The sequence below is a fragment of the Diabrotica virgifera genome, chromosome 3 (genome assembly GCF_917563875.1).
Source record: "Diabrotica virgifera virgifera chromosome 3, PGI_DIABVI_V3a".
Classification (NCBI taxonomy): domain Eukaryota; kingdom Metazoa; phylum Arthropoda; class Insecta; order Coleoptera; family Chrysomelidae; genus Diabrotica; species Diabrotica virgifera.
Window position 1 is genome coordinate 10,708,150 of NC_065445.1, and position 13,796 is coordinate 10,721,945.

Sequence of the window (13,796 nt, forward strand, 5' to 3'; positions counted from 1 at the left end):
CTCTTAGCTCCGACTTCAAATCTCTAGTTTTAGCTCTAAAGGCCTAATAGAAACCTGGTATTAAGGAATAGCAAAGGTGCAGCGGGAAAAATAGTGCTAAAGGCTTTACTGAACTAAAGCAGACAGAATTAACACCAGAAGTATTTCGGGTTGCTATGAGTTCTTCTTCTTCTTAAAGTGCCTATCCGTTCCGGGTGTTGGCGATCATCATGGTTATCTTGACTTTGTTTACCACAGCGCGGAACAGTTCAGTGGTAGTCGTGTTATACCACTTTCGTAAATTTTGAAGGCAGGAAATGCGTCTTCTTCCCGGTCCACTTTTACCATTTACCTTCCCTTGGAGAATCAGTTGGAGAAGGCCGTAACGTTCTTGATTTCTCATTACTTATCCTAGATATTCTAATTTTTTTGTTTTGGTGGTTATGAGAATTTCACACTCTTTCTCCATTCTACGCAGGACTTCCACATTAATAATTCGGTCAACCCAAGATGTACGTAAGATGCGCCTATAACACCACATTTCGAAAGCTTCGAGCCGATTCATAGATGCAACAGTTAGTGTCCACGCTTCCATTCCGTAGAGCAGAACTGTGAATATGTAGCTTTTCAATAGACGGTATTTTGTTTTTAATGATATGTCTCGACTGTTGAAAATGGGTCTCATTCTAACGTATGCTGCTTTCGCTTTTATTATTCGCTGTTTAATTTCTGTCGAGTGGTCCCATTGGCTATTTAAATTCGTGCCCAGATATGTATATTGCTCAACTCTTTCGATATTCTGTTGGTTGATTGTAAGTTGAGTGTTTAGTATTGGTTTTTTACTATTTGTCATAAATTTGGTCTTCTTTATGTTTAGAGCTAGTCCGTATCTGTTGCTGACTTCTGTTATACGATTTGTTAATATCTGTAAATCATTCAGATTGTCGGCAAAAACTATGGTGTCATCTGCATATCTAATGTTATTCAACCATTCACCATTTATTAATACTCCCTTCGCACAACCGTCTATAAAGCTTCCTTAAATACCCATTCAGAGTAAATATTGAATAGTAGTGGAGATAAAATACAGCCCTGTCGTACTACTCGTTCTATTGCAATTTTATCAGTAAACTTTTGATTTTGGCCGTTTGATTGTAATAAATGTTTCTGATAATTCTCAGATCTTTGTTGTCAATTCCAATTTCTTGCATTAGAGTTATTAATTTGTCATGTTTTACTCGGTCAAATGCTTTCTGGTAATCTATAAAGCATACGTATATATCACAATTTACATCCCTGCATCTCTGAAATAGCACTTGCACAGCAAAAAGGGCTTCCCGTGTTCCCAGAGCATCACGAGATCCGAATTTTGTTCTTGTTAGTTGTTCCTCGCACTTTGTATATATTCTTTTTTGCTATGAGTTGCTGGGGTTTATTATTTTTTTGTTGTATTGTTGTTAAATTAATACAACTTAATCAAATGAATACAGTTTGCTAGACATGGCACTGGACCAGAAGTCTTTAGGCAGACATGTAATTATAATAAATCTTACATCCTAGGATAGGTGATACACTCAATGGTGAAGACTACGACCCCAAAGCAAAGAGAGTCAACATTTATACAGATAGCCAAGCGGCTATTCTGGCAGTAAAGAACCCTCTCACCAAATCAAAACTGGTGAGAAACTGCAAAGAACTCCTCAACAACCTGGCAAAAGATAATAAAATATCTTTAATATGGGTACCGGGTCATGAAGGGCTGCATGGAAATGAAAAAGTAGATATGTTAACAAAACAAGGCTCGGGATAAAAGTTATAAAAGGCTACAAAACAAGGTTTATAAGTGGCTGAGAAGATAGCATCAAAAGAAGAGATAGAGAGTCACTCAAAAGCAAATCTAGACTAAGAAAATAATCAAGAATATTGTGACACATTTATGTCACTCAACTATTTTCAGCTCCCGGACTAACAGACGCCGAAGGTGTTTACCAAGAACTTTTTTTTATACAATGATTTATGTGGTTGATTGATTTATGAGAGACCCTAATTTAAAGAAAGATCTCGACCGAGTTTGCTTACATACCTTTTCCTAATAATTGTTCTTTTGTTATTGTACTAGAAAATTCGATTTTACGTGCCTTAAGTTATTATGTAAATACTCCTTTATTCTGGATCATTCTTTTGTATTCGAGATGATTAAGCATTGTATAAATAAGAGGGATTTGGAAATTAGCAGTTAGTTGTGAATTTGAATACGTCGGTGTATTTTGATATGTATCGGGTGCGGTATTTTTTTGAATTTGTAATTATGTAAATAAATTGTTAGTTTTGGTGTACTAAATAAATTAGATATCGTAGTTTTTAAAATAAAAGATATAAATTCATTGTTTTTCATTTGTTTAGTTGTAAGCTGTTAAAAATAAATAAAGTCAACTAAACATTGTTGTTTAAGAAAACACCTATACAAACTTGGTAAGGTAAATGAACCATGGTGCAAAAAATGTCAAAAGCAAGATGAGACTGCCATACACATCATATGCCATTGCAATATGCAAAGTGATAAAATATTAGACAGGAATTCACTGGTCAATTGAGCATTGAACCAGAAGATATGCTAAAACTGCCAATAAGGAAATTGTTGGCCTTCGTTGAGGCCACAGGACTTCTTAGAGTTAGATGGAAAAACAAGGTGTGGTACACAAACCTTACGATCAACTGCCAGAGATTAACAACTGTCGCCTGAACTAAAAAGAAGAAGAAGAGTACAGTTTAAATTCATTTATTAGAAATGTCTAAATTTTTCTCTTGTGCATCAAATCATATCTTTTAACATTAGAAAAACTGATTTTTCTAGTGAGAGTACTTAATATTTTTTTCTTATTACATAATGTGTTTTCTTATTTTTTCTGTTTTAAGGTGAAAGTGCAATTCCAGAAGAAGTTGCTGCTCGTAGAATTGAACTGGATGAATGACGATGCACAACAGGAGGTAAAGTGTTTATTAATTTTGTGTATTATTAATTTGATATGATACAATAAGGGTATAGGCTTGGACCCCGCGTACCAAAAAAAAGTTGATTAATAGCAAGCTGAAAATTTGTTAATAGCTTAACGGTGTCTAGTCGGACAAACTTTGATTTACGGGAGTACTAGAACAGAGGCAGTTTTAATTGTTGAATGTGATTTTAATTGTGGAACGTGTCATCCTGACAAGTTTATGATTGTGAAAACTAGCAGGTTGTTTTTAATTTAAGTTTATTCAATAACAAACTTTATATAATACATACGTATTGTTATGATCTGCTTCTTATTACCTTTATATTAATTATTATTTATTTATTTATTTATTTATTTGATCAATTATTTAATTAACGCAAATCATACATAAAAATATTAAGAAAAAAATCTCAGGGTGCCTTTTTATAATAAAAAATATGTCTAAATTATCTTATGTTATACTTATCTTCTCTCGTGGTTTCAGTATCTCTTAGTTGATCCTTATCGGGATAAAATAGGAAAAGGAAATAAATAGAAAAATCATAAATAAACACATACAAATATCTTTATTATCAAAAGCAATGCTCTATAAATTTATCAGTTAAATCCTGTGGGCATAACTGTCCAAAAGAAACTTTTACCATATAAATGAATCTAATTCAAACAAATATTTATCGCTTTGTTCTTGATACCATTAATAAACCCAGCTAAACAAACAAATTTGGTATTCGCAAAATTACTTATAGCCTAATAAAATAAAAAAAAGTCAAAATGTAAATTCGTACAGGTTAAAACAAATTTTATATCAAAGTTTAGGTGGGTACAAGAGATATTTTCAAGAAAGTATCCAAATCATACAAGGGGATCATTGCTTAAATAATTAAAAAGGGGTCACTTTTGCAAAAAAAAATACTTTTTTAACTGCTGAGGTAATTCACTTATTAATGAAGGTCTATGGGATTTTTTCTGCTAAGTTGAAGGGTAAATCTTTCACATAAGACTTACTATATTAAATTTGACCCCCTATTTATTTAAATAATTGTACATAAAACTTTAAAAACAAATTTGCAAAAAATTATTTTTAGCGTTTTAAATAAGCACTATAAAATATCTTGTTTTACAGATTAAGTTGCGATATGTTACCAGTATTAAGCAAAAAAAAATTGGTCGGAAAATATTTAATATTTTTTGAGATATTGAATTTGTTTATTAACTGTTACTATATTTTCAATTGCAAAAACGCGGTTGTTGCCAAAGAAATATTCACCTGATTAAGATCTCACTATTTTTATTTTTATGTTTATTTTCGATAAATGTATTGATAAATTTAAATTTCAACTAAACTCCCCCCTAAAATGGCATTTGAAAATTATTCAAATTTGTTTAGAATTTGTTTTTTTAATAACGTCGTGGGGATTAAGTATTTTGAAATTCCGTTTCGATAATTGGGTTCCTGGGAATTTTTTACTAATTAACAAAATTTTTTTGTCGTTTTTTCTTCTTCTTTTTTTTTCTTGTAGTTATATTACTACGGGCTTTTAGGGCTAAATTTTATTAAGAATATCGAATCTCTAAGTTGTAGATTCTAGACCTAAAAATATTAAGATTTAACTAAAATCTCTTAAATAAAATGTGTCTACTTACTGAGTTACAGGGTGTTTTATTTAAAAATTATTGTTACCAAGTACTTTAATACTATTTGACGTATCCTTATCATACTTGGCAGAAAGTGTGGCTATTATACACCCTAGATACTAAATTGTGATTAATAAACGCTTCTATCTAGTTCCAGAGGCGTACGACAGGGGGTAGTGAATGATTGACCCTTCCCAAATTCTACGCCACTGAGTCAATTACTATTTTAGCTAAATTTTTCGACTCTCCAATACTTTGTATGTAAATAGCTTTATTGGTATCGATAAAGTCATCAGTTTGAGAGATATTGGAAGTTTAAAATGAATGAATGAATCAAATCAATCAAAATAACTATGCCGTTTAATTTTTAACGTCCAATATCTCGAAAACTATTGACTTAAGCGTTACCAGTAAAGAGTATATTATTTGCTTAGAAAGTATTGGAGAATCGAAAAATTTAGCTAAAATAGTAATTACCTCAGTGGCGTAGAATTTGGAAAGGGTCAACCATTAACTATCCCATGTCGTACGCCTCTGGTAGTAGCTAGAAACTTTTATTTATCACAATTTAGTAGAGTGTATAGTACCCACACTTTGTGCCAAATATGATAAGTATATGTCAAATAGTTTGAAAGTACTTGGTAAAAATAATTTTTAAATTTTTAAATAAAACACCCTGTAACTCAGTAAGTAGTCACATTTTATTTAAGTGATTTTAGACCAATCTTAATATTTTTAGGTCTAGAATCTACAACCTAGAGATTCGACATTTTTAATGAAACTTAACCCTAAAAGGCCCCATAGTAATATAACTCCAAGAAAAAAAAAGAAGAGGAAAAAAGAAAAAAATTTTGTTAATTAGTGAAAAATTCCCAGGAATCCAATTATCGAAACGGAATTTCAAAATATTTAATACCCGTGACGTTATTAAAAAAACAAATTATAAACAAACATGAATAATTTTCAAATGCCATTTTAGGAGGAAATTAAATTGAAATTTGAATTTATCAATACATTTATCGAAAATATACATAAGAATAAAAATAATAACATTTAATACAGGTGAATATTTCTTTGGCAACAACCTCGTTTTTGCGATGGAAAATAGAGTAACATTTGATAAACAAATTCCATATCTTGAAAAATATTAAATATTTTTGGACCAATTTTTTTTTATTAATACTGATAACATAGCGCAACTTCTCCTGTAAAATAAGATATTTTATAATGCTTATTTAAAACTCCAAAAATACTTTTTTGCAAATTTGTTTTTAAAGTTTTATGTATAATTATTTAAATAAATAGGGGGTCAAATTTAATACTTCTACTCAAAATACTTCAATACAACTAACAATTTAAACAATACTTCTACTCAAAACTAATGACTTTTTGGAAATTATCTAAATATTTCTGTCATTAAACAAACATATTTAAAATTCCAAACTTTCTTTACCTTAATTTTCTAAGAACTAATTACCTATGGCTTTTATCTTTCCCGTAATAAACAATCGGTTTAAAATACTAATCCTAAATAACTTTCACTTCACTTTTATTTACAAAAATGTTTTAATATTCTTCATGGAAAAATTCATTAAGGAGAAACCATTTTGCGTTGAAAGCTAACTTCTAATAAATATTTACAAATCAATATACAGGGTGTATCAAATTTTTGTGCCCGCGTTATATAAAAAAATTAAATTTTTTATTCTATCTTTGATTGATAAATTGAAACACGTGAAAATGTATATAAAAAATGTTTGTCCAACAAATATGTTGGGCATTTTAATAAGTCCGAAACGTAGAACATGTCAAATGACAGGAATTATATTGGTGGTAAATAGCAGTCTGATTTTTGCATGAGAGTTTAATAATGAAAGGGTAACAAATCAATTGGAAGTTCTGTCCGACAAAATACATGGGACGTTTTTGTAGTCTAACGTTCGAAACCTGTAACCTGTTCCACAATTAAATCTTCCCCTGTTCCAGTGTTGCCGTAAATCAAATTTTGTCCGACTAGACACAGTTATTCTGAAGCTATTTTCTTGTGGCATTTTTGCAATTAACTAGTTTTGATGGGAAATAAGCCACAATGTTACTAAAAAAATTATTTTATTAACGTTTCGACGCCCAAATCGGGTGTCGTTGTCAAAATAATATTATAACGCAACTCATAAATATTGGCAATATCATTTTAGAGTCTTCTACTTTAAAATCTATAATATATGTCTGAATTGCTGATATAAATGAGTCAGATTAAATAAATTATTAGAAGAATTTTTTTACTAAGCAACAACATTTTTGTTTAATTCATTAATATTTTTTGTATTTTGACAACGACACCCGATTTGGGCGTCGAAACGTTAATAAAATATTTTTTTAGTAAAATTGTGGCTTATTTCCCATCAAAACTAGTTAATAGACACAGTTAAGCTGTAAACAAATTTCCAGCTTGCTATTCATCAACATTTTTTGGTACGCGGGATCCAGACCTAGTATATATTATATAATAATCAATATGGTATATGTATGATCAATATAGTTCGTCATAAGGATCTAAGGAGGATGGAGTGCAGAGATAGTCATAGGAAAATCAAGTAGAATAGAATAGGACGTTTAAGTTTGCTCTCTCTACTGAAATAAGCATGTGCTCCAAGGGAAGAGATTTGCATGAAAAGGGAAGGTTTTCAAAGCAGACATATTTGTGATAATTTAAGCTATAAAACATCTACCTATTTAGGGGAGACTCGGCTATTGGTGCGCACCTAAGGCAATTTCAGGATATTTCACAAACTTTGAAACATTTCCGTTTCCAATTTTTTTGAAGACAAATATACTTCTCAAAGGCTTAGGTATATTGGTAGGGACCGCATTTAATGAATGGCTGAACAGTAGAAGAGTGAGAGGTGAAATTTGCAATTGGTGTAATGCGCACAAATACCCGACCTATTCGGCTAATGGTGCGCATATGTTGGATAACTGTGCGCAATAATAGAACTTACAAATAACCTTCGAAAATGTAGCTTATTGAACATAAATACTAAAGGAACAAACAAATATGTACACGGAAAAAGATAAGAAACCAAGTTACAGATATTTAAAAAAAAATCTAAATATTGCAGAAGTCAAAAATAATATATCATTCTGGACTATGCTGTCGTATACATATGGCATGAGACCACTGACAATATATCGAAAACTTGCACCATACCTCGTCTTCTTTGCTACCATCACCACAATACACAGAAGTCATTTAGATCTGACACGAGATCTTCCAACTCATCATCATGGCACAGTTCACTTTCTGAAATAACTTCGGAGCTGTTGTGTCCCTAGTTATCCTTTTTGTACCTTTTTTCAATTTCGTGGTTTTCTCTTTGCCCCTTTCTCTACTTTGACGGTTGTTTAACGCTTGTTTACGTTTTATGACGCAGTCACAAAACGTAAAAAATGCCTTTATATACCTTAACCGGCTAATGGTGCGAAACGCGCACCATTAGACGACGTACAAAAATTACACGTATCAAATTTAATAAAAACAAAACAGAATCGAGCAAATCTAACTATATCAGTATTTAAAATGGTAAATAGATAAAAGATATAAGTACTATTTAAACTATATTTCTGTCAAGAAAAAAAGTTATCGCTTATTTTCTCAGTCACACAAACAATATCATACCACGCGAAAACATGTAAACGATAACTTCTTCTTCTTTAGGTGCCGTGTCTGTATTCAGACGTTGGCCGTTATCATGTTTACAATTTCCAGAAACCTCTCTCTATCGTCAGCTGCGCGAAATAATTCTTCTACTATGCAGCCACACCACTGTCTAATATTACTCAGCCATGAAAGTTTCTTTCGATCAATCCATCTCTTTCCCTCCACTTTTCCTTGTATTATAAGGCGAAGTAGATGGTATTTAGGTCCTCGATCTATATGGCCGAAGTATTCTGTTTTTCTCCTCTTTATGATGTTTATGAGCAGACGTTCTGAATTCATCATTTGAAGAACATCTTCATTGGAAGTGTGCGAAACCCACGATATCTTTAGGATTCGTCGATAGCATCACAATTCGAATGCTTCTATTTTGTTTAGCATTGTGGTTTTTAACGTCCATTGTTCATGTCTCACAACCATACAATAAGATAGACCACACATAACATTTCAGGACCTTCTTTCGAATATTCATCGACAGGTTTCTGTTACATAAAACTGGTTTCCAGGTCATAAAAGCCTTCCGTGATATTTCGATCCTAGTTATTATCTCTTCATCAGAGTCACAATTTACTTTTAACCAGCTGCCAAGGTACTTGAAATGATTCACCCGTTCTAACTCCTCTCCATCAAGAGAAAGCTGACCCTGATCTATATTATTCTTTCCAACTACCATCCACTTTGTTTTTGAAATGTTGATTTTAAGGCCTCTAAACGATACCTGCCAACCGGTAAAGCAGGTATCTCCCGACGTTCGTTTGTGTCGGATAGATGTGGGCAGTTGCTACTAGATGGCCCGACAATATAGTTTTTGCAATTTTATTAAATAGGAGATTACAAACATTGATGCGCACAATTACCCGACGCGCACCATTAGCCGACTCTCCCTACTTTTAAAAATGTTTTTCGTTTTAGATAAATATGTTTTTAAGAGCAACAGAAATGAACCCTACAGACATGAGTTTGGGAGGATTCTTTGACGTCAACAGAAATTTGTTTAAATCGGTGAGTGTGCTTATTTTGACAATTTAAAGCAGTGACCAATATCTGTCTGTTATTCCTTTCACTATTTCGTAAATATTAAATATATCGAGTGCTATGGTTGGTCTGTACTTTTATATGGTACAGATGTGTGGACGCTAAAAGTATCGACCATGAACAGAATTGAAGCATTGGAAATGTGGATTCATAGAAGGATGCTGAAGATACCTTAGAGAGCAAGAAAAACTAATGAAGAAGTACTAAAGAGAAAGAGGGTCAACAAAGATAGAGAACTGCTGATTGTTAAACACCGAAAAATGTCTTATCTGGGACATATAGTGAGAAAAATACAACTGATCCTTAAAGGCAAAATAGAGAGATGTAGAGGTATGTATAGGAAAAAAACAAGTTTCTTGTTCCATATTGCAGAAGATCGAGATGCCTTCTCAATGGTGATCGCCAACGTCGAATAATAATTCTGAATGGCACCTGAAGAAGAAAAAAGATATCGAATATTTCCTGAAGTTAATCGACTTCTTGAAATTTTTGTGAGATGCTGTTTACGTTTTTGATATACCTAGAAATCCTGTATCAATCACAATCACAACAAAACTTATTGGATGTTTATCGGAACTTTTAACCTTAAAATTGAACGATGAATTGATCACAAACATACTTCAGATCATGTTGAAAACACCTTAGGTCTGGATCCCGCGTATGAAAAAAAAGTTGATTAATAGGAAGCTGAAAATTTGTTAATAGCTTAAGGGTGTCTAGTCGGATAAACTTTGATATATGGGAACACTGGAACAGGGGCAGTTTTAATTGTGGAACAGGTTAAAAATTTGGAACGGTCAGAACACGAAAACGGCACATTTATTTTGTCCGACAGAATAGACTTAAACTCTCCGAACAGAGATTAAACTCTCATGCAAAAATCAGACTGCTATTTATCACCTGTCATAATTCCTGTCATTTGACATATTCTACATGTTCCACTCATTAAAACGCCCATTTGGTGATAAATAGCAGTCTGATTTTTGCATGAGAGTTTAATCTCTGTTCGGAGAGTTTAAGTCTGTTCTGTCGGACAAAATAAATGTGCCGTTTTCGTGGTGTGACCGTTCCAAATTTTTAACCTGTTCCACAATTAAAACTGCCCCTGTTCCAGTGTTCCCATATATCAAAGTTTCTCCGACTAGACACCCTTAAGCTATTAACAAATTTTCAGCTTGCTATTAATCAACTTTTTTTTCATACGCGGGATCCAGACCTACCTTGTATAGAACACATTAGACTATAATCTTTAAATTATTCAAATCTTTGCAAGTAACTTTTACTGAATACTTACTGCAAAAAAGCCGTATTTTTTATTATTCACATAATATGTTTTGCACCTACCTCTACCGAAAGTATACTTTTCCTGACCTGATTGTAGGGAGCAAAGTCGTACTTTTCCTCCCTAGGGAGGAAAAGTAAAAGTAAGGTCATGGTATGTCATTGATGAAATATCTTATTGACGCCCTATACAATATTCTATTATCTATTATCGTGAGTATCATTTTAACGTTTATTTATAGAGCACCCTGTATTTTGCAGAATGGTAAAAACAGTAAATTGTTATTTTGATTTAACAATGTTTACATTAATAATTTGACTTAATTTGACAGTTGACAGTTGACAGTTATACTGTACCTACTTGTTAGTTTTAGTGCTCTAATAAATTTTGTCAGTTAGTTACATAAATAAATTGTATAAAAATGAAACAATTAGGTACTTGATATTTGAGGAAGGTGGAAAAATCATATGTATAACATGGGAGTAAAGTGCCTTTTCCTCCCTTGTTATACAAATAGCTATTTCATGTTTGTTTTGCGCAAAAATATAAGCTTCTTTTATTGTTTTATCCCTAATCCCTACACTATTACGACCAAACTTAATGGGCCGTAACTCTAAAACATGATTACAATTAACAGTTCAGTATCTATTCAAATTATCTTTTATCTTTTCTATGCAAGTTAACCCAAATAAATTTCTATTTACAGTTAATAGCCACTATGGTTACGTACCTGGTGGTGCTACTGCAATTCCAAATAAGCATCCCCGAGGATGGAGGAGCTGTGAATGCTACAATGAATAGAGCACCACCACAACAACCACATTAGTATAAATAAATACAACACTGCAAAAAACATTATTTAATTGCCAGATAATTGAACAAAAATTTTAGTTCTCGAATCGGAAGCTGCTGAAAAAACATTATGTTAAAAGCAAACTTCCACATAAGGAAGCGTTGATACTTAATTTATTAATGACTTTAAACATTTAATTTATTTAGTCTTTATTTTAATTTATTTATACTAAACTATTTACACTAAAACATAATTTATATAATAAATTCCCGACTTAAAACCGTGTATAATCAATTATTATTCCAGAAAAAATTAAAGCACCTTTATCTTCGTACATTCTTCTGTTTCTTCATTCCAGAGTAAAAATACAGCCATTTGTTGCCCGTTTCACCATCATTCTTCACCCCTTCTTTTCATGAGGCCTGCTATGACATGTCAGAAATGTTACATCTTGTCTAATTTTCGTAATGGTCAGTAGATCAGTTTAATTTTTGTAAGTATTTCTCAAGAAATCATTGTATGCCGTGTTAATAAACTTCGGTGGAAAGTAATTCTTTATAATGTTCCATCCACCTATCTAATACGTCCACTTTTGTATTGCGTAGGATATATGCCTCCTTAGAAAAAAGGTCAGAAGGTTCTGCTTGAAATGCTTGAAATTCTTGAAATTCTGCTTGATCATATTATTCACGAAGTAAAAGAGGAAATGAGCATTAAAATGAACTCAAACAAAACCAAAATTTTTAGTCTTTGCAAGCTGATGATGCAACCTGAAAGGATAGGGAATCTTCTGTTCTTGTTTACATAGCTTAGCCAAAGGATTCCAGATGGTTCCAGGAGATCCAAGAGAGATAACTATCCACTTATAAATAAAGATCACCGGTTCCTTGTGTATTATATTTATTTTTGTTCTCTCCTGCGCCTGCGTTTAGATTTTTTAGTGCATTTCTTAAAAAATTAGAAGAAAATCTAATTTTTTATCTTTATTAAATAGTCAATAAAAAGTTAAGTAATTGACGTTTTTAGAATTGATTTAGCCACCTGAATTAACATAAGCTTTTAAACATATTGTCGAAAAAAATAGTTAACAAAAATTAGTGCCTACCTATGTAGTGTTCACGTAGATTTTTCAAGTCATATTTTGTAATATAAAGCAGTATTTTACCAAAATGTGTAAATAAATAATATTATTAACAAACTTTTCTATTTTTATCCTTGTTTCCATGATTTTCTAGCCAAGACAAAGAACAGACACGTTACTAAATGAAATCGATATACAAAGAAGGTACAACAAGAACTGCATAAAACTGTTAAAGATAAAGAAACGGAAAATTCAGACAATATATGAAACTTGCTAACGATAATAATTAATAAGTGACATAAATCTGAAAAATGTTTCAAAAGGATTTAACAAACAGCACATAAACCCTGAAATGACCAAAGAAATTCTAGAGTTAATGGATGAAACAAGACAGAACAAGCACCGGCACCAAGACAACAAAAAATATAGAGAGTAGAGAGAGTCATAGATCAATAAAATAAAATAATTAAAGCACAATAAATCTGGACGACAGATATGTATGAAGAACTAGAGTTTCTACAGAAAAGATATGATGATTAAAGAATGATCCACGAAAAAATGAAATAAATGTCGAAAATAAAAACAATAGAACAAACTATATACCAACAAGTGCAGTCAACAAAATATTAACAAAATCTTCTTCTTTTTTATATAAGCAAAGGGCCTAGCCGGGTAAGATGATGAAAAGTGCCCCCAACTCGATTCGAATTCCATATAGGCCACCGTTTAGCATATATAGTGAAACTAACTTTCTGAAATTTTTAGCACCCTAGGTGGTCATGTGACCCACCTAGAGCCTAATTAGGGTTTTTATGTTGTTATTTTTTATCTCAGCCGCATCGAGAACTAGCGAAAAACTTTAAATAAAAAAGTTGTAAGCTTTAAAAAGTTCTGTCCGAAAAAAATTTTGTTTTTAATTTTTGGCGGGAAATTTAAATATTAGAACGATTTCAAAATTTTAAATGAGTATAAAAAAATAACTAAGACATTTGCTTTTACGAAAAGAATATATAACGTGTATTTTTGCATAATGTTTCATCCTGATTTTTTTCAAATTTTTAAATTTGGTGAAACGCACCTTTAAAAATAAAAAACCGCATTTTTTCGGTTTTTTTTTCGTTTTTTGATAGTTTTATACATATTTTTCAAAAAAGTTAACACCGTCACTGGAGTAAGTAAAAAACTGAAAAATAATTGGGGTTTGCTTAATAAAAATTTTTTGTAACGCCATCCATTTTCAAGATACAGAGCGTTGAAGAAAACAAAATTTTACACATTCT

The 13,796-nt window shown here is 31.7% G+C and overlaps 1 protein-coding gene across 2 annotated transcripts in view; it reads left to right on the top strand.

Annotated features, from left to right (window-relative positions):
• The window catches only part of LOC114324228 (gustatory and odorant receptor 24), a 29,385-nt gene extending 16,780 nt beyond the window's left edge, over positions 1–12,605 (top strand). For both annotated transcript variants that reach the window (XM_028272019.1, XM_028272024.1), the window contains exons 6-8: positions 2,896–2,967; positions 9,238–9,327; positions 11,349–12,605. In XM_028272019.1, coding sequence (XP_028127820.1) covers positions 2,896–2,967; positions 9,238–9,327; positions 11,349–11,468 — 282 coding nt within the window. In that variant the 3' untranslated portion in view covers positions 11,469–12,605. The remainder of the gene's footprint in view (positions 1–2,895; positions 2,968–9,237; positions 9,328–11,348) is intronic.
• Positions 12,606–13,796: the final 1,191 nt, after the last annotated feature.